Source organism: Dipodomys merriami, unplaced genomic scaffold, assembly GCF_024711535.1.
Source record: "Dipodomys merriami isolate MVZ:Mamm:240054 unplaced genomic scaffold, mDipMer1.0.p SCAF_89, whole genome shotgun sequence".
In the NCBI taxonomy this organism is placed as follows: Eukaryota; Metazoa; Chordata; class Mammalia; order Rodentia; family Heteromyidae; genus Dipodomys; species Dipodomys merriami.
The window spans coordinates 2,730,500-2,750,900 of record NW_027206501.1 but is presented as its reverse complement, the minus strand read 5'-3'; the positions used below and the strand labels follow the sequence as shown (position 1 = coordinate 2,750,900).

General features: G+C 37.1%; 1 protein-coding gene across 32 annotated transcripts in view; it reads right to left on the bottom strand.

The window, feature by feature from the left end:
• Positions 1-470: 470 nt before the first annotated feature.
• Rims1 (regulating synaptic membrane exocytosis 1) overlaps positions 471-20,401 on the bottom strand; it is a 505,606-nt gene continuing 485,675 nt past the window's right edge. For all 32 annotated transcript variants that reach the window (XM_070012125.1, XM_070012126.1, XM_070012108.1 and 29 more), the window contains 5 exons: positions 12,389-12,527; positions 9,321-9,433; positions 4,772-4,873; positions 4,020-4,159; positions 471-2,811 (listed from right to left, as the gene is read on the bottom strand). In XM_070012125.1, coding sequence (XP_069868226.1) covers positions 2,593-2,811; positions 4,020-4,159; positions 4,772-4,873; positions 9,321-9,433; positions 12,389-12,527 — 713 coding nt within the window. In that variant the 3' untranslated portion in view covers positions 471-2,592. The remainder of the gene's footprint in view (positions 2,812-4,019; positions 4,160-4,771; positions 4,874-9,320; positions 9,434-12,388; positions 12,528-20,401) is intronic.

Sequence of the window (20,401 nt, the reverse complement as noted above, 5' to 3'; positions counted from 1 at the left end):
TGGAAGGAAAGGTTCTATAAGCTAGTTAAGAGTCCAGAAGGAAAAGACGCAAAGAGGAACCAGAAGCTCGGATGAGAGGCACACAAGTATTACTTCAATACGTCACATAACTTCAAATGATTTGGCAGACAGTTCTCTCCTTTATTAGCACATTCAAACAGTAGCAGAAAAACAACCTTCATTTGATTCTTACTGAGATTTATTGTTTTTTTTTTTAATAATGCCACTTTTCAGAAGTATAATCATGTGCTCACTTAAGACAGGCTGACAGAGTGAAAAACTTGTTTGTGATGCAAAGTACCTTTTAGGCCGGAGAAGAAGACATAGAGAGTGCAGTGACAAGTCATGTCTCCAAGGCTAGCAAGCACACAATGAGCCCCAGCCTCCCCTGGCCATAATCTGGCTCCCATTTTTGCACCATCGAATCCACAATGGAAATCTGGCCAGACATAGAACACAGATGGCTACTATCAGACATGAAAAGTAAAATTTATTAAACATGTTTACATCCATGAGTTGGGAGTTCATTTTAAAAGCACAGGGGTTGGAGAAGAGTGTTAAGACAAGTGGTCAGAATAGAAAGATGCTACCCCAATTCTATAGTCAGTTGATTGTTGGCCACTAAGACAGAACGGAATCTAGGACAAGTGCACCAATGCTTCAGCTCTCCCTGCTCGGCATGGTGAGCAGTGGTCAATCTGTGCCCTGTGGAATGATGGGCAGATAAAATTCTGGCATGTGGAAATAATAAATAATAATTTACTTGGTGCAGGCAGTATGTCTATGGATTAAAACCTAGTGTGGACACAGTGTCTACTTGTGTTACAGTCCCACGAGAGGAATCTACACCAAAATATTCATTAGAAGGAATTTGGTCCATACTACATCACATTTTCCAGAGGGTTTAAAAAATAAAGTCCATCTATAGACATTTCAGCCCAGACCCCTAAGAGGTGGAGTCTAAAAAACTTGCAAAATGTCTATAACAAAAATGGATGGCTTAGATTTCTTGGTTATTTTCAATAGAGTAATTAACAAGCAAACTGTACATACATGCAACAGACAAGCCTATGTGAAACTAACATACATTGTTAAATAACCTTTTGTTTCTTTGCTTTTTTTTCTTTTCATTTTTTTTTACAAAAATGTGCATGCAGCTTTGAACAGTTCCAAGTCATGCTGCTCTATTTTGTGTAATCACAAAAGTTGAATGACTCATAAAAGGAGAGAGAACGGACTGATACACCTGTGTGTCTGAAGTTTGTTGCATGGTTACACAAAGGGATATTCAAGGTCAGGGAAAACTCAAAAATGAAGAAAATGCAAATGAGAATTTGACTTGGTTTGATTCCCTCCCCCCATCCAAAAAAAAAAAGAGTAAGATACTTGGCATTTAAAAAAATCAAGCTTTGTGCTTGCTTCGACCTCAAAGAAATGTAAACTGAAATTCAATAGAAAAACATTAGTTTAGTGCAGAATATTTCAACTGGAATATCCAGTGAAATACTGAACAGCTCATACCACCCTCTTTCCAGGGCAGGTGAAAAATTGCACTGGAGCATGGCTCAGAAGCCTGGGTGTAGCTGAAAGTGTCTTAGGCTCCAATTCATTCCTAGTCACCATTTGGGGAAGTCAGAAGTAAAGTTTGTCTACATCAGCAGAGTTGTTTTAGATATCAGGAAGGAAGAAGGTACTAGCAGGAGTGTTTTCAAGGTACGATTATGCAATTACTTTGAGTTCCCAGCATTAGTTGTAGATTGACTACAAAGTCTTCCATGCAAAACAATGGAAAACATCGGGACATGTGTGGACGGCAGACAGGGATGTTCTTCATTGACAAAGCTGTGGTGGATGAGTTTTGGAAGATAACTTCTTGTCTTTTGGGTTTCCACACATAAGACTTTAACTATGACATGAAAGCTAGTGAAACTGTTCACTGGCGTCAATTTGTAGTTGTCGACTACTTGTTAATGCAACAGAGACTACTTCAGCCCTTTTTAGTTAGTGCTTTTGGAAAAAGAAAGGAAGGGTCTCTGTTAGCATCCTGAAACCTTTTATGATACAGCCCAAAAAAGGAGTGGAAATCACATACAATACAATGAGAACAAAGAAAACAGGAACCGACGCAAACAAAAAACAACTGACAAAAACACAAATCAATAACACACACACACACACAAACAAGTATGTTTCTCAAACACCAGGAAAATAACACTGCTTGTGGTCTGTGCAGAAATGTGTAAATTATGACTTTTCAGAAAGTGAGAGTTTCCAGTTTGTTCAATTTGGTGTGGTGGTGATGGTGGTGGTGGTGGTGGTGGTGTGTGTGTGTATCTGAAGTTTCCTCTTTTTCTATTTGTTAGAAGCATCAGTGACTCTCACTAGCACATTGATTCTTCCTCTAATTTGGTAGATTGCCTTGTTCTGTCATATGAAGCCATGTTTTAAACAATTGGGACATATTATTGAAAAACTACTACAGGCAAAAACACAAGTTGATTGTCTGTCTCCAACAATGCTTTTTGATCGTGAAATATCTGGTTCAACTGTTATCCTGCAAGATAGAGGTTTACTGGAAAAACTCCAACTTCACTATGATCGGATGCAGGGAGGCCCAGTTGAACTTTCCAGAGAAGATTGGGAAGCCCGACGGGTCAGGGGAGTGAGTGTGGGATCCACCAGTGATGAGGGCGGGAACAATTTGTACCATCCAATCACCATGCTGGACAGATCCAGTTCTTCCAGTAAGATTTGAGCCACACCCATAAAGCATTTGTGGTCCATTCTGCCATAGTCTCCCCACACGATCACCTGCAGAGACAGAGCATGCGACATTAATTTGAACTGCTTTCTCTTTTACACTTGAATTGGCCAAACAACACCAATGAGGAAGCATAGGTGAGAATCAATAATGTGAAGGTGCTCAGAGATACTGCACACTCCATCTTCAGTTTGATGGGATGCAAATAATGTTTCCTTAGTCAATAAAGGTTTTACGTGCACGAGCCATGTTAAAGAAAGAAATACATGCTTTCTCAGATATAAATCCCAGGCCTATCTAATAATCAAGGAAAGGGGCTGTTAGAGATGCAGATTACAGAAACAATCCAAGGCTGGGTGCCATGCAATGCATTTACAGTGCAGTGTGCAAAAGCATGGTGGATTCCTTTTGTGGTTGACACCTTCAGGAGACTTGTCTGGAAACTCTGATTTGCTCAGATGGCTAGTAGCGCAGTGAATTCACTAACAGTTACACCATCTGGGTCAGCTCCATGCCTGGACAAGCCTTCCAGTACATAATTGCCCAAGTTCTACGTTCTAGTCCTTGAGCTTAAAGGTTCTGTACTGTCACCGTCACATGCCTTACACAAGCAGGGCTGGTAAATTCTGCCCTTTCAACTTACTGAATAGTTTTGCTAAATTAAATTACTGAGAAATCATCTTTAAAATGAAGATTATGGTATTCATGCCACGTGATTCTTACAAATGTTAAAAGAGGTAGTATACCCGAGTACCCAACTATGTGTCTGGCATTCAGCTAGTGGCTAGTGCCTGTATGATCTCTTAGAAGTCACATCCAGTACATAGTAATGACCAATGAACTACTATTAGTTTTGTTTATTTTGATATATCTTTCTCTCTCTCTCTCTATAGATATCCATTCATCCTATCTTCTATCCTCTATCTACTCTCTCATCTGTCACATCTGTCTATTATATCTATGTCTTTATTTATGTATGCAGATATCTATATCTATGTCTTTATTTATGTATGTATGAAAAATAATGCAAATGTGAGGATGGAGAGAAGGAAAGAACAGGAAGAAAATAATTTCCATTAGAATCATTCTATGTAAATACTATACATGATTACATTCAAATCCCCCTGGTTATTTTTTTTACTCAATGATTTAATACTGTTTATTTTTTTGGAATTTGGTTCTCTGTGGTTCACCACCACTTCAATGTTGCTATGCATACTACAGATATTACAGCAGAGAAAGACAATCTCTTACTGACCTGAAGAACTTTTCCCTGTGGACTTTCATCAAAAACCAAGGACTGTTGATACAAAGGATCAAGAGTTTTCCGTGCAATTCTTGTCTTCTTTTTGGCTATACAGGCTCCATTTTCCAAAAGATAGACTTTGACATAAGGAGCTAAACCAAGGTATAGACACATATAAGAAATTAATCCTTGAATTCACTTACTTTATTACAGAATACCATATCTGAGAATTAGAGATGCTGTTTGATAATTTCCCAGAAAACTAGTAAAATCATTGTAAGTACCTATTGCTTCCTTAAAACCCATATATATATGTATATATATATGTACACACACACACACACACACACACACACACACACACACACACACACACACACCATGTCTGCAACTTTCCTCACTTCAAGAAAATGTGTGGTTACCTGAAGTTTCACTTTTGTGAATTACAGTTTGTATTTAAAAGCTCATTCCTTACTTCATATGATTAGATTCCTCCATTTTTACTTTTGTACATATAAACACATAAAAAAGCAATAACTGATACAAGCTATGAAACAATTATAATTCAAAATTTTAAAACACAGACTTACATTCATTCATGCAATAAGAAATGACAGAAACATTGTTTAAAAAAACCAATTAGAGATACAAAATCAAGCACAGAAAAATCACTTGTCACAAATGTCTCAAATCTTTATCTTCTTTTTCTTTCTTTTTTCCTCTTTAATCTTCTCTTGACAAAACTTCCTAATAGATTTCCTTACCAGGTGTAGATTTGGAACCAGGTTTTTGTGTGAGGCTTCGTGCTCTAATAACTTCTACTTCTAACTGGCCCTTTTTATCTTCCATTCCAATTTGTATATCACCTGGGGTGGAGGCAAAGCAAAATATTTCACCTTCTTTTCAGTCAAGAGATATAACAAAAATTAAAATCATCTTAGGGACTGTGATATAAAGAAACAAATATTTAGATAACCCTAGTCCCACTTTTCTGTCCATTTTCAAAACTGACATCGGTTACTTGGAAAAAAATCAACTACCACATTGAAGTAGTCATGTGATTCTCATGCTCTAGTAACATTTCTTGTTTTATGTCATCTTTTTGCTTATTAATAAAAATTGTAATAGTCTGTGTTACAATCATCTAAAGAAAACTACCTATCTTCTACCTCTAATTATCTACATGTATCTATCCATCTATTCTATATATCTTACTATCTATCATCCATCTAGCTATCATTTATTATGTAGATCTGATAATCCATCCATCCATTCCTCTGTGCATCCATCATGAATGGGATCACACACTGTCCTTGTACAACTATATGTACCAGTGAACGGATATATTTTTACCCATGTAACCTGACCTTTGTTGATGAAAACATAGGTTATTTACATCTCTGCAAATATAAAAGCACTAAAACAATTTTACAAGAAATCATACACCTTTGGTTGAACCTTTGGTTGAACACTTGTTCCAGATCTTTACATGTTTGGATCTCGTTTTACAGATATTCAAAGTCCCTGTGTGTTCTGCAAACCTTGAAGAACGACTAGTCTGTGCTTCTGTGGAAACTTCTGGATTGCAACTCTTAGATTTGATAAAGTAGGTCTTAAAAATTCATCTTAAGTTTTGTCACTCTGATGGTTATATTAATCTGATTTTCTTTGATTGTGAAAGAAGTGGAGTCTTTTAAGAACCCAGGTATAATTTGATGTACAACTATATCCACTATTAGAATGAATTGAAGAGATATCTCCCTTTTCATTTTTACCTATGCATTTACTTTTGATGGTAATGGGATTTGAACTTGCTAGGTTAAGAGCTCTGCCACTTGCTCTAGGCTTCCAGACATTTATACCTTAGGTTGTTTTTCAGAGAAAGCATTTTTTTCTAAAATAAATTTATCAAGTTTCATTAATTTTTCCTTGATATTTCTTTGTGTATTTCATCCTTTGAAGTTTATTTTCCCCATGAAACTGTATCTTTTAAAGGAGTGTAGAAACTAAGCTTTGTCTGTACCTTTTTTATTCTTGAATGAAAAATTATTGATTTTAACATTTTTATTAAAATGAATTTGTTTTTTTTTTTTGGTCTGTTGTGGGGCCTGAACTCTGGGCCTGGGCCCTGTCCTTTAGATCAAGGCTAGCGCTCTACCCCTTGAGCCACAGTGCCAATTCCAGCTTTTTCTGCTTATATGGTGCTGAGGAATCTAACCCAGAGCATGCAAGGTAAGCACTCTACCACTGAGCCACCTTCCCGGCCCCTATTAAATTGAATTTTTATCTTTTCTTTCTTGAATAAAATTTGTCTTAATACAGAATTTTCTGCTGGATGCTGTTGGCTCATGCCTGTAATCCTAGCTATTCAGGAAGCTCAGATCTGAGGATTGCAGTTCAAAGCCAGCCCAGACAGGAAAGTCCATGAGACTCTTTTCTCCTATTAACTCCCAGACAACTGGAAGTGAAGCTGTGGCTCAAAATGGTAGCACTAGCCTTGAGCAAGAGAGCTTAGTGCTCAGACCCCAAACTCAAACCCCACAATCGACAAACAAAACAAAAAAGAATTTTCAGTAATTTTTGTCTTTAATCATTCAAGAATCATTTATCTTCTAAACACTTTCTTGGGCATTACTAGAAAATAAAAGCTGTTGGTTTATTTCCTTTTTTCCCTTGACAATTTTTCTCTTCCTCATAAATTGAAATGAGGTTCTAGAATTTCTTTAGGAAGTCCTTTTTCCTTGGGTTGAGAGCTGAGTTCAGTGATCATCATCATCTTTACTCTCTCTGGTTTTATGTTTTTATATAGTTCAGCCACCATTATTGTTTTTCTAAGAGCTGTATCTGTTCTCCCTTTAGAATATTACTAGAATAAATTTAAATTTTTTCTTTCTTCTTATATCTAAAATTCTCCTCTATATCAAAGCATGATGTAAATTGCTTGCTTCTAGTGATTTTTTATGGTCACTCCAGACTTGTTAATTGAGCTTTATGAAGCATAATAATAACTGAGCTTTGTGAAACTGGGCATTGTTTGTTGCATGGGACGACTGTGTTTTCAATGGAATTGTGACATTTTAAAGCCTTTTTCTACTTTATTTTCTTAAAGCTACATTCTATTGGTGTGTGTGTGTGTGTGTACTGGGGCTTGAATTAACCTGGGTGCTGTTCCTTACCTTTTTTGATCAAGGCTAATGCTCTACACTTGAGCCAGAGCTCCACTTTCAGCTTTTTAGTGGTTAATTGGAGGTAGGAGTCTCATGGACTTTACTGCCTGGGCAGGTTTCAAGCAAGAATCCTCAGATCTCAGTCTCTTGAGTAGCTAGGATTACAGGTGTGACCTACCTTTATCTTACACTTAGTGTTATCTTTTTTTTATAAGTTACATTTTTATGTTTATGTCACTTTTATTCTATCCTGATGTTGACTCTTCCATAAAAACAAAAACAGGAGGCACTCTACAACATTGTTTTAAGGACCATAGCAGGCTACAATTCATAAAAACTATATTCAAACCTCGCCACAGCTGTTATTTCCAATTTACACTATCATGCTGGAAATCCCAAAATCATCTCTCTTGTGTGAGGATACTTTTTTTGTTGGATCTCCTTTTTCTCTTTTTTTAAGTCAATGAAGAAGTTTATTTTACAGAGGCAAATCCTCCTGTGGCTTTTAAGTCAGTGAAGTGCATGTAAAGACAATGCTCTTAGCCAACGGTCGTCCAACCATGAATTCATTCACTCATCCATTCGTTTTGCAGGTACTAGGACTTGCATTCGGGACTTGAGTGCTGTCCCTTAACTTTATCCTTCAATGTTGGTGCTCTACCACTTGAGCCACACCTTCACTTCTGCCTTCTGTGGTGGTTAATTGCATGCACTTGTCTTTTCCTAGCGGTAAATCTCAATCCTCTTATTTCAGCTTCTTGAGTACCGGGGCTGTAGGCATCAGTCAGCACCAGGCTTCCAAATTTGTATTTACTGTAGCCTCACACTTACTTGATTATTTAGCTGGCTATTCTACATCAAGTTGGAAATTGCTTGTTATTCCAAGTTTTGAAGGCAATTTTTGCTTTCTGCCTGTCAGTATTATTACTCAAGTCCAATGTGAATCTGTCTTTGTTCATTTATTTGTTTATTTGAGACAAGGTTTCACTCTGTTGCCAAATTCATTCTGCTGCCAAATTCACTCCAGTGACCTCAGATTCACTATATAATTCAAGATAGCCTTGGAATTATGTAGTACTGAGATTACTGGCCTGCACCACCATGCTCAATGTAAATTGGACTTTGCTAATTTTATACAGTTAGTTTTGTCTTAGAAGATTTCTTTGATTTTTTTCTATTGATCTCCATCACTGTAAAATTCCATGATGATATATATCTTTTGTTATCTACTTCCATTCATTTTTGTGGGTTTACTATGATTTCTTTGCAGGTGTAATTTCATGTGGTACAGGGAAATATTTGTTGCCCAGGCTGCATATAATTTTCTCTATTTCTCCTCTTCCTTTTAACTTCATTTAAGGTATTTCCTGTCAATATGTTGAATGTCCCTTACCCAAAATGCTTGTGGCCATGGTGCTTCAGATTTCATATACATTCAGATTTGGAAATATTTGCAAATACATAATGAGGTCTATAGGGGATAAGATCCAAATGTTAACATAAAATAAATACACCTAAGTTGTTCTTGAGTCTGCATTTTGACATGAGATCAGGTGTAGAATTCTCTATGCTGATATTTTGAAAGTTCTACAATTTGGAGGACTGTAGATTTGAGATTTTCAGAGGAGGGGAGCTCAGCCAATAGATATTGGCTTGGTTCTTTCTACTTTCTTTCCCACTCTAAGAAACATGAACAGTTTTCCAGCATTTCTAAACTTCCTTTCTCCCCCCTCCTCTTTGATTTTCAGCTGATTCTGAAATATTATATGCTTATCTTCTTATAGACTGTGAAGGAGGCAATTTAATTCACTTACAAACAGTAAACGATTATACCAACACCTTACTTTGTGGGGTCCAGCTTTCCTTCCGTGGTGTGAAATCTAATCATGTATCTACATTTGCATCGAGTGCAGACTGTTCTTAACAAGGTTATCTAGCAGTTCAAATGGCAACTGAAAGATTTATGGCTAATTGTACTTATTTTGCATAATGTCTCATGTAAGAAAAATGTACTAGAAATTCAGATAGAGTTCTGTAGCCAGCAATAACCTATTCAGAATATTACTTCTCCTAGGCATGACAACTGTGCTGTTTCAAATGGCCTTGACAATCAGGAAGCCCCTGTTGGCTGAGAAATGACCCTTACCCATCGCAGGGGTGGCGAGGGTTTGGCGTCCAACCAGCTGGGCGGGACCCAGTCCATCAAGAAAATCGCTGAACTGGCTGTCAGCACCCAGTCGCACTCCAGGAAATATTAAGCTATTAGCAACAGGATAAAAGACAAAAGAGGAAACATTATATCTATGATCTCTCTCTCTGTCTCTGTCTGTCTCTGTCTCTCTCTCTCTCCTTGAACTCTGGGCTTGGGCTCTGTCCCTTAGCTTTTCAGCTCAAGGCTAGTGCTCTACCACTTTAAGCCACAGCACCACTTCCAGTATTCTGGAGGTTTATTGGAGGTAAGAGTCTCATGGACTTTTCTGCCCAAGCTGGCTTTGAACTGTGATCCTCAGATCTCAGTTTCCTGAGTAGCTAGGATTACAGGCATGAACCACCAACCAATGCCCGGCTTGATTTCTTTTTCTTCAGGTACCCAGAAGTTTTTCTCTCCCACGTGATCTGCAACACTCTTTGCTAGTTTCCTCTTGACTAATTCTGATCATAAAACATGAAACTACTTAGGACAAGTATCTTAGCATCTCACTGATTGAGATGTAGTGTTCCATTCAGAAGGGCTCAGATGTTTTTAATGTTCTAAGTGCTCTGGACCCTTTATCCCACATTCTTACTAAATACATTGTGGATACAAAATACAAGACAATAATTTGAGTATCATCACCTTTATCTAACTTCTCAAAAACAAAGTGACATGAATGCAGAAAAGTCACTAGTAATATTTTGAGTACTATTGTAGTATTGTATTAATTCTTATTCACAAATGAAATGTTCATATGACTCAGTTTTGAATGAATTAATGTTTGAGTAATTTGAGGCTTTATTTTGTCCAAATAAAAATTCAATCGTTAGATCATCTCTATTTCTTACTAATCTGTGATTTATTGAACGCCTTTATATGTAGGCTGCAGAAAAGCAATGACGTGTTCTTAGTGTTTACTGATGTAATTGTCTCTGGTTAATGAGCCCAATGTTGGTTAAACAGTTGGCATTTGATAAGTCTTTTGATAAGACCATATTTATCCCACATAACAATATTTGCTATATAACTATTTTTATTCATATAACAATATTTGCCATATAAGTGTGAATGCTATTGTTATGGGCAATTAAATTGATTATGAATGTACGGATTTTCATCATTCTTCTGATTTCCATCAGTAGTTTAGTAACAACTGTTTCTATTGTGCTATCACAAATTATTTTGCCCACAAATAAAGAGGAAGTGCATGGTACACACTTTTTTTTTTCTGTTGTAGGGGCTCAACTCTGGGCCTGGATGCTGTCCCTCAGCTCTTCAGCTCAAGGCTAGCGCCCTACCACTTGAGCCTCAGCCCCACTTCCGGCTTTTTTCTCTGCTTATGTGGTGCTGAGGAATGGAGCCCAGGGCCTTATGCATGCAAGGCAAGCATCCTACCACTGAGCCAACTTCCCAGCCAGATACTCATGTTTTTATCCCTTCCAGAGACTAAGGAAATAGATATGGAAGAGCTGAAATCAGGCTTAGGCAGGGCAGAGAGGAGTTTTATTTGTCTTGTTTTTGTATCAGGAAATAATGTCTCGTCTTTGGTTGCACACGGCACTCTAATGCCTCATTAAACTTTGCAGTAATTTATCTCATTCACTTTACATGCATTCATTTTTTTGTCTTAGGTTGTGTTTTACTATGTTCTTTTTTCCCAAATTTTTGATCAGATAAGCTAGGACCAACTCAGGAGTGGGAAAAATATCATCATATATATTAACTCAGCATAATTTTCTTTTAATTTTTAAGCAATATCAAAAATGCCAGTCAAAGAAAAGAAAGTACAAGTACTAGTTTGGCTTGCAAATGATTCAGATATTCATAGAAAATTTATTAGGAAGAATCTGTGTACAGTCATTCTTCACCTAATATATCACGGTGTAGTAATTGCTACTTCTGATTTTCTAGTAAAAAGTTTTACCAGAAAAATTCTTAGCGTAGGAAAAATGCAGATTTTGTGTGGGATCCATATAAAAAGAATAAGTTAATCAAACAAAAAATATTCAGTTATATTTTTCAGAATTAACTAATTTTGATAATAATTATCATTAATCATAAAAAATGATATACAGAGATCCTGGTTTTCCTTCCAATCCCCGGAGGTAACAGTAAGTGTTATTTTGAAAACTGTACAATGTATGAGTATGTTAGGCTTACAATAACTTAGAGCCCAAAGCAGTTTAAAGTAGAAAAATCAGGCATTAACAATGAGAAGTACAAAATGTTATGTCAAAACCAGCTTTACAATGTCGGTGTGGGGGGGGGGGGAGGGGGGTATGATTGGGTGGGGGGGGAGGGGGGAGGCTGGGAAGGGAGGTGAAGGGTAAACAAAGGAGGAGGCTGCAATGCTTGGTAAGAAATGTATGCATTATCCTGCCCATGTAATTGTAACCCCTCTGTACAGTATGTTCTCAAATAAAATTAAATTAAATTAAAAAAAAAAAAAGAAAAATCAGGCATTAATTTCTTATTCTGTGTATGTGTGTGCGTGCGCGCACACGCACACACTGGTACCAGTAATGGAGTGCTCTTGTTTAGCTGTTTTTCTCAAGACTGGCAAGCTAACTCTTGAGCCACAACTCCATTTCTGGCTTTCTGTTGGTTAATTGGAGTTAAAAGTCTCAGGCTTTTGTCCCCAGGCTGGCTTCAAACCAGGATCCTCAAATCTCAGCCTCTTGAGAGCTAGGATTCCAGGAATGAGGCACTGGAGCCTGGCTGTATTTCTCACTTTTAATTTTGAATTGAGATTTTCACAGCAGGGTCAGAGTTTCCCATCTGGACAGAATTCATTAAAGGTGGCTTTCCTATCTTCTCTTCAAGGCAGGATAATTTTGAGCTGTACTGACTGATGGAAATCTATATGAACTCTGCATTTCTTTATCTCTCTGGCTGGTTTGAGTGGCAGGTGCTCAGGTGTATCCTGAGGGACAAAGTGGATGCACAGTAGCCTTCTGGGACTTTGCTGTCTTGTTCATTGCTATCCCATCCCTGGCCTGAGGGCCATTGGCATCACTTACTTTCCCTCTGAGCTGTAGCTGTTGATGCTGCCATCAGTAGACTCCCGGCTTGGCTGTCTCACCATCTTCCTCATTTCCGCTGCCATGCCTGTTTCTGTGCTTCTCTGAATGGTGCTTTTTAACTTCTTGTGTCCTGACTCTGACAAGAGATAGGAAAAAGAAACACTGAGTTTTATTTAGAGTTTTTCTCCAGGTAGTGATCGGTTCTGCAAACACAATAGTTAATTTTCATTGTAATTAAAATTTTAATCAGAAACCTAAGTGTTGGCGAATTGTGCCTGACATTCTAGCTAATCTTAAGGCTGAAATCTGAGGATCTTGGTATGAAGCCAGCCTGGGCAAGAAAGTCCATAAGACTCATCTCCAAGTAACCAGCAAAAAGCCAAAAACAGAGATGTGGCTGAAGTGGTCAAGCACTAGCCTTGAGTAGAAAAGCTAAAGGACAATGTCCAGGTCCTGAGTTCAAGCTCTAGTACTGGACTAAAAATTTATTAATCAGAAAAATCAGCACTTACAATAATGATACGCAAAATGTAAGGTGAGATTTACCAACTGCTAAGGTGAGATTTACCAACTTGGTAGAAGACATAACCTGATGAAAGTTTCAGATGTTACAGAATCTCCATGAATAAAATGAACTTGCTCTATTACTGTTGCTTGACGACAATGAAAATTTGGACTTCACATTGAACTGTTACATGGAAGGATAATATTGAATAAGTTAGGCTTTTTCTAACCTGGAATTTTCTAAATTTGTGGAGCTGGACCTTCAGGGCTGGGGATCCCAAAGGTGACCCTGAAATGTCCAAGAAACCATTGGGCACACAATGGAGATACATATGCTTTTTCTCAGATTTGTCATCTGTTGTCAACAGCCATTTGTCTGAATTGATAATTTCCTATGGACTATGATTATGTTATAAATAATGAAGTTGCCTCTTGCAGAAAAAGGTTCCCATGTTTGAGTGGATCCCTCTTTTAAAAAGCAGAGTCTCGGGCTGGGAAGGTGGCTCAGTGGTAGAGTGCTTGCCTTGCATGCATGAGGCCCTGGGTTCGATTCCTCAGCACCACATAAACAAGAAGAAAAAAGCCGGAAGTGGTGCTGTGGCTCAAGTGGTAGAGCGCTAGCCTTGAGCTGAAGAGCTGAGGGACAGCGCCCAGGCCCAGAGCTCAGGCCCCACGACCGGACCAAAAAAAAAAAAAAAAAAAAAAGCAGAGTCTCTTGCAAGTATGAGGAATACCACTATTTTGTGCTGTTAGGCAATCCCCATTAGGAGAAATAATAATTTTTTCTGGTGACTTTACAACACTTCTTTTTTTTTTTTTGATACTGGGGAATAGAACCCAGGACGCTGCACTTTCTGGGCAAGCACTTTGCCACTGAGCTACATCCCAGCCCTTTAAAACACTTAACATACACACGCTTCTATAAGATGGTATACATGATATCTAATTTGCTAGAATGAATATTACCTTAATTTTAAGGCAACACAAGTGTCTCATGGCCTTTTGATACAGCTGCATGATGTCTGATGGGCAGTTTGAAGCTGAGCTCACTTTCAGTAGGAATTACACTGGCTGATCATTAAGACCTAGTTTTTTTTTTGTTGTTGTTTTTGTTTTCTTTCTCTCCAATCCTGGTGCTTGAACTCAGGGCCTGGGCACTGTCCCTGAGCCTTTCTGTGTTGAAGGCTAGCACTTTACTACTTGAACCACAACGTCACTTCCAGCTTTTTTTTTGTGGTACTGAGGAATCAAACACAGGGCTTCATGCATGCTAGGCAAGCACTCTCCCACTGAGCCACATTCCTAGTCTTTAATTTCCAGTTTTTAAGATGGGTCACTACATAACTTAGGATGGTCAGGTCCTCATTACATAGCCCAGGCTGGCTTTGAAATTCTAGTCTTCCTGCCTTAGCCTTCCAAGTGCTGTGATTGTGTGACCTACCTAGGGCATTTCAGTTTTTCTTAAGCTCAAAGTTAAGAGCAACTTCATGAGCCCCTGTGGAATGGATGAACCAGCCTTCTAATCTTAGCATGGATACCAACTCTAAAACCTTTATTTAATGGATGGAACTAGAAATCAACATGTGAAGTGAAATAAGCCATGGAGAATGACAAACATTGTGTGTTCTCATTCAAATGTGGAATCCAGTCCTTAAAAATATACAGAAATGTAAAATAAGTTCTACTTTTTTTTTTTTGGAGGGCTGGGGTGGTATGGAGTGGGAAGGTTACCAGCAGAAGGTGAAAGGAGAAGGTATAAAGGTGAATATAGTCAGTGTTTTATATATATATATATATATATATATATATATATATATATATATGTGTGTGTGTGTGTGTGTGTGTATACACATATATATATATATATATATATATATATATGTCTGAAAATAGAACAATGAGCCTATTGAACTAGATCAAAGAAGAGGGAAGAATATAAAGGATCAGTATGATTGGAGTATTCTGTACCCACAAAGAAAATATTGCAATGAAACCTCTCTGTATAATTAATATAAGCTAATAAAATGGATAAAAGTAAATTAAAAATGTGAAGTAAAAAATAACTATGTATATATAATCAGTTTCAATAAGTGGAGACAGAGAGAAGTCTTTTTATATAAGTAATACATAACAAAAGATGAACAAAACCAAGACAAAATGTGAAATTAAGTAAATATAACCTTAATTTTTAAGATGTTACATATATAAACTATATACATATATATGTATATAGTAGCAAGTAGCCTTTTTCCATCTACGCATTTTATATACATTTTTGCTGTATATTGCACAGAATTACTTAATACCCACAAATAATATATGAGAAAATACATGTACATAGATAGCCTTTCCACACATAATTCCCCTGTAAAATGCAGGTGATTAAATATACTCTTGATGAGCCATCTGAAAGATAGCATTTCTTCCTTTATTTTTAGCCCCCATAAATCCTTTGGAAATGGCGGAATCAAGTATGTAAGAATCAATGCTCATTCCTCCATATTCTTTTTATAGGTTTATTTGCTTTTTAATTGTTTTTTATTGTTCTTAAACTTTCCATGGCTAGTATGTGTGTGTGTGTGTGTGCGTGTGCACACGCACGGGCGGGCGTTCGCTGTTACTGGGGCTTGAACTCATGCTTTTGCTTGGCTTTTTCTGCTCAAGGCTCAAGGTGCTCTAGCACTTGAGACATATCACCACTTCTGGCTTTTTGCTGCTTAATTAGAGATAAGATTATGGCTTCCAACCATCTCAATCTCCCAACTAGCTAGGATTTCAGGTGTGAGCCACTGCCACCGGGCCTCCATAGCTATTCCTTTTTTTTTGGTGGGGGGGGGGGGTTCAATCGTGGGGCCTGAACTCTGGGCCTGGGCGCTGTCCCTCAGCTCTTCAGCTCAAGACTAGCGCTCTACCACTTGAGCCACAGCACCACTTCCAGCTTTTTCCTTTTTGCTTATGTGGTGCTGAGGAATCGAACCCAGGGCCTCATGCATGCAAGGCAAGCGCTCTGCCATTGAGCCACCTTCCCAGCCCCTCCATAGCTATTCTTATTTCCCAAGCAATATTATAAACTTTTCCAATGGCAGAGAAATAGGACATAGCCCCTACAGTTTCATCCCCGTAAAAGAAAATGATAATCAATAACTTGAGATTGATGTTGTCTTTGCATCCACACTTGTTTATCCACCTGGCTTCTGTAATCACACTCCTCCTTTCTCCTTTCCCCAGTGCTTGCTTCTCCTTAGTTTTTGTGTTGAAATGTCTTCCTGTTCAGAACTCTCTGATGAGGGGACTCTATGGGTTTGGTTGTCTGGCATTTTCATACTTTTTCTATAATTTCTGACTTCAGCTGATGCTTTATGGGCTCCCAGATATGTGCCATTTCCAATCTCAGTGTTTCTGGTAAATGACAATCATAATCCAACTGTCATTTCCTCCATTTAGAGCTCTAGCAGACATTTCAACAGTAACACATCCAAAAGAAAACTGTGTTCTCTATCTCCATCATTACCTACTCAAGTGCTCAGGCTTAAGTCCCAGGGATCACCCTTTACTCCTCCTTCCAACACACCTACCTGTGATGCAAAGGATGCTTGACTTCCTATTCACAATACCACACCCACCTGACCATTCTTCCTCCTTCCACTGCTCCAGGCCCACTTCAAGCCACTACTATCACTTAACAGCTACAATATTCACCAAACAGATCTTCAACTTCTGTTCTTTACCTCCTCAGAATATTCTCTAAGAGCCATGATAGTTCTCAAAAGATGCACGTGATCACATCACACCCTTGTAATCAATCAGCATAATTAAGGAAATCCAAAATTGTCAGCATGGCCCATAAAACGCTGCATACATGCTATGGTGCCTGGGTACCTCTCAGATCTCACTGTGATTCCCTCGTTCCAGATCATTACTCTCTGTTCACATTGTCAGGTTTGTAACTCCTTCAACACTTCAAACACATCTTTGTACAGCCCTTTAAACTTTCTGACTATCCCTTTGGATCTTCCTGTCCTGCTCCCTTACTTCCTTCAAATCTCTGTTCCTGTGTCCCCTCCTCTGAATAGATTTTTCGATCCTCCTCACTCCCTTTACCATTTTGCTATGACTTGCTCTTTTCACAGTACTGATTCTTCAACCCTTCATCTGTCTGTTGTCAGTTCCCAAGTGAGAATTTAATTTCTAGGCAGGCATGTACATTGTGAGCAGTATTCATTTTCTATCCTTGATATCTAGAAGAACCAGTTATAAACATGACAATGAGATCACATCAGGATACTGTGCCATTTTCTCATTCAACATAAATATAAATATTTCTACATTTATTTTCCACGGCTGCATTACTCCATTACATGATGATGTGCTTTCAAAATTAAATTAAATTAAATTATTTGAATGTGTTATGGGAAAAATTTTACAGAATGATTGGAAGTTGATATGTTAGTTGATACGTTAAGGGAATGGGCAAGAAATTAATCTTCATGAATTGTCAATAAAAGTCAATGTAGACACTTACAGTCCTACCAACTTTTGTATGTATGTTCCAAGTTTCCCAGCTGAAACCCAAGACTTCTCTTCCTTTTTCTTTTTTGGTCTCTGATTTGCCCACTTGACTTGTTAGTATAGGGCATGTATACTTACAGAAAGCATGGATTTCTGTTATGGCCCTTCTAAATATTTCTTGGCTTAGTTTTGGCCTTTATTCATTTGTATACTATGCCTTTCTTAGAAGCAGTTCATTTTATAGTAGAGCAACATTTCTTCCACAGCTATGTGCTGAGAAGATCCCATGGGAGGGACAGAGGCAGGTCCCACAGGTACAAAGGATGCCTAATGCAAAACTCAAAAGCTGAAATGCTTTCAATCCCAAATGTTTTTGAGTGCTGGCCGATGTCACACATGAAAAATTCAACAGCTGACATCATGTGGCTGTCAAAATCCAGATGCACTTGAAAATATCTGATAAAATTTTATGGTATGGATGAAATGCAAATGAATTTCATGCATAGACTTGGTTCTCATTCCCCAGATATTTCAATATATAGATATATAGATATGTAAATATAGATATATAAATGTTGTGAATATTTCAAAACTATGAAAAAGGGAAAAATCTGAAACACTTCAGATGTGCAACCCTGTATTTACAAATTAATGAGTCAAGAATAGTTTAACAAAATGTTAAATGTTCAACAAAAGCAGTGTGAGGTAAGGCAGCAAGTATAGAGTATCAGTTTTTACAGACAGTAACATTGACCATAGTTAGAGAAATTAGGTGAAAACTTTAGAAATTGAAGAGATGCTGGAGACTGCAGGAGAAACAGTTGAACAGCATCAGCAAACTCATGTTAAAGTGTGCATTCATTCAGCTTATCCATCCATTCATCTATCCATCTACCCACTGATAGACTGGTGCATTCATCCATTCATCCATCTTATCTGTCCACCTATCCAACAATTATTTACCAGACACCTGCTATGTATCATACACTGTTATAAATGCCGGAGATACATTGAAAAAATGGGAAAATTACTGCTAACATGGAGCTCACATTTGAATAGATGTGAATACAGGAAAGTCAATGATCAACTAAAGATAAATATGGGTGGTAATAAGAGAATGGCAGGGAACAACAGGGTAGAACAGCAATGGTTTTAGTGGAACAGGGATTGGGGTGTCATTAAACAGGAGGATGAGGTAAGGACATAGCCATGAGGGAAGAAGGAAGTCAAATACTGCAGAACTGGTCTCAGAAGCTGTGATGGGGAGGCTGTGAAGAATGAAAGCTGTGGCAATCATGTAGTGGCGTCGTTCGTGGTCCTCAGGTTCCCTAGTTTTTCTAACGTTGATGAATCCGACCACAACAGTTGACTGGTTTGCTAGTGATCACAGAGCTCTGTGGTTGGCTAGCCCTTCCAGAAGACCATGGCACATAACTGACAATACCTGATTTCTCTTACATTTCCTAACACAGATTCCAAATGGTTTGTCCTTGGGTCCATCTTTTTAAAATTAATCGGAAAAGAAAACTTGGAAATATTTATTAATTTGTTTATGTTTGTAAATTGAGATATCAAGCTTGCTTAATGAAAAGTATAAATACAGAATGTCTTCAAAATTTTAGGGCTGTTTTAAACCTTACTAGTTTCCAAAATCGATTAGCAACACACTTCATAAAAGCAAAATAAAATGGAAACAAGTAAAAATTTAAAAAATACATGAGAGAGTATTAGATATTCTTTATATTTACTACTTGTATAAATTTGAAAAATATCTTTTCATTTGTAAAATTTTTATTTTAGATCTTCTGGTAGAAGATGGCAAATGGAATGAAATCTCATTATTTCCTTTTTTTATGTTAATTACTATTCAATGAGAAGAGTTTTGGTGGACCAAGCAATAGGAAAGGGACAAGTAGTCTGAAAAAAGAGTTCCAGCCTTGAATTTTAATTAATAAGGGCTTTAATATTAATTTGCAATATGAGGGCTGTGATGATTGCTGTCCTACAGATAATTTACATACATATATGGAAACTATACATTTGGAGAAATATAACCAATGCAACAAAATGATTCAGAACTAGATGCTTATGAAGCAGCAGATAAAATCCCTGCCCTTGTAGAGCTCCCATTCTAATAAACACAATGACTCTCAATGCAATGGAACTTAGTAACAAAATCACAATTAGGAAGCTGAATTTCTGAATCTCAATCTTGTGATCATTCCACAACACCCCAGTTTATGAAAACATAAAATTTCATAAAAACTTCATAAAAACTTATTTTCATTATTTTACAAACAGAAAAATGATTTACCCACCGATGTATTTATGTGTACATTTTCATTTTTATATGAACTTGTACATACATTTGTAGAACTTTGTGAAAATTACATATAGTTCATATAAGTATTAATGTGGATAATTATCTGCATTTGTCTTTCTACATATGCTGTAACTATGCAAAATTACACATGTAATATGTATATAGTAATAAATTCAATTAAAATATATTACCATTAGAAAATACAATTTAACAATAAGTTAATGATACCACCATTATTGCTAGTTATTTGTATCAAGCTTCAATAACCTTATAGAAAGTCTACTGTCCAATTTTGATATAAAATCTTTGATTAGAAAACGTGGTCCCAAGTACTGAGAATGAAAAGATGAGTTATACATTTGCATATTTTATATTCACAAACATGGAAAAGCAATACAAATATATATACACATATATCTACATATATATATATATATATATACAATATAGTATAAGCAATATTTGAAGCCAATATTTACCTGTGTTGTGAAAAAGCAAAGTTTCTTCTCAGAGATTGCTTATAAGATGTTATTATTTACTTCTGCTTTCTCTCTCTTTGAATATATAAATATGTTATATTTAGAAACACTTGTATGATTTAATTCATTTTGTAAATACTCACTAAACACCAAAAACCTATTATAACAAGCATCACTGTGGTGTCAGGACAATAA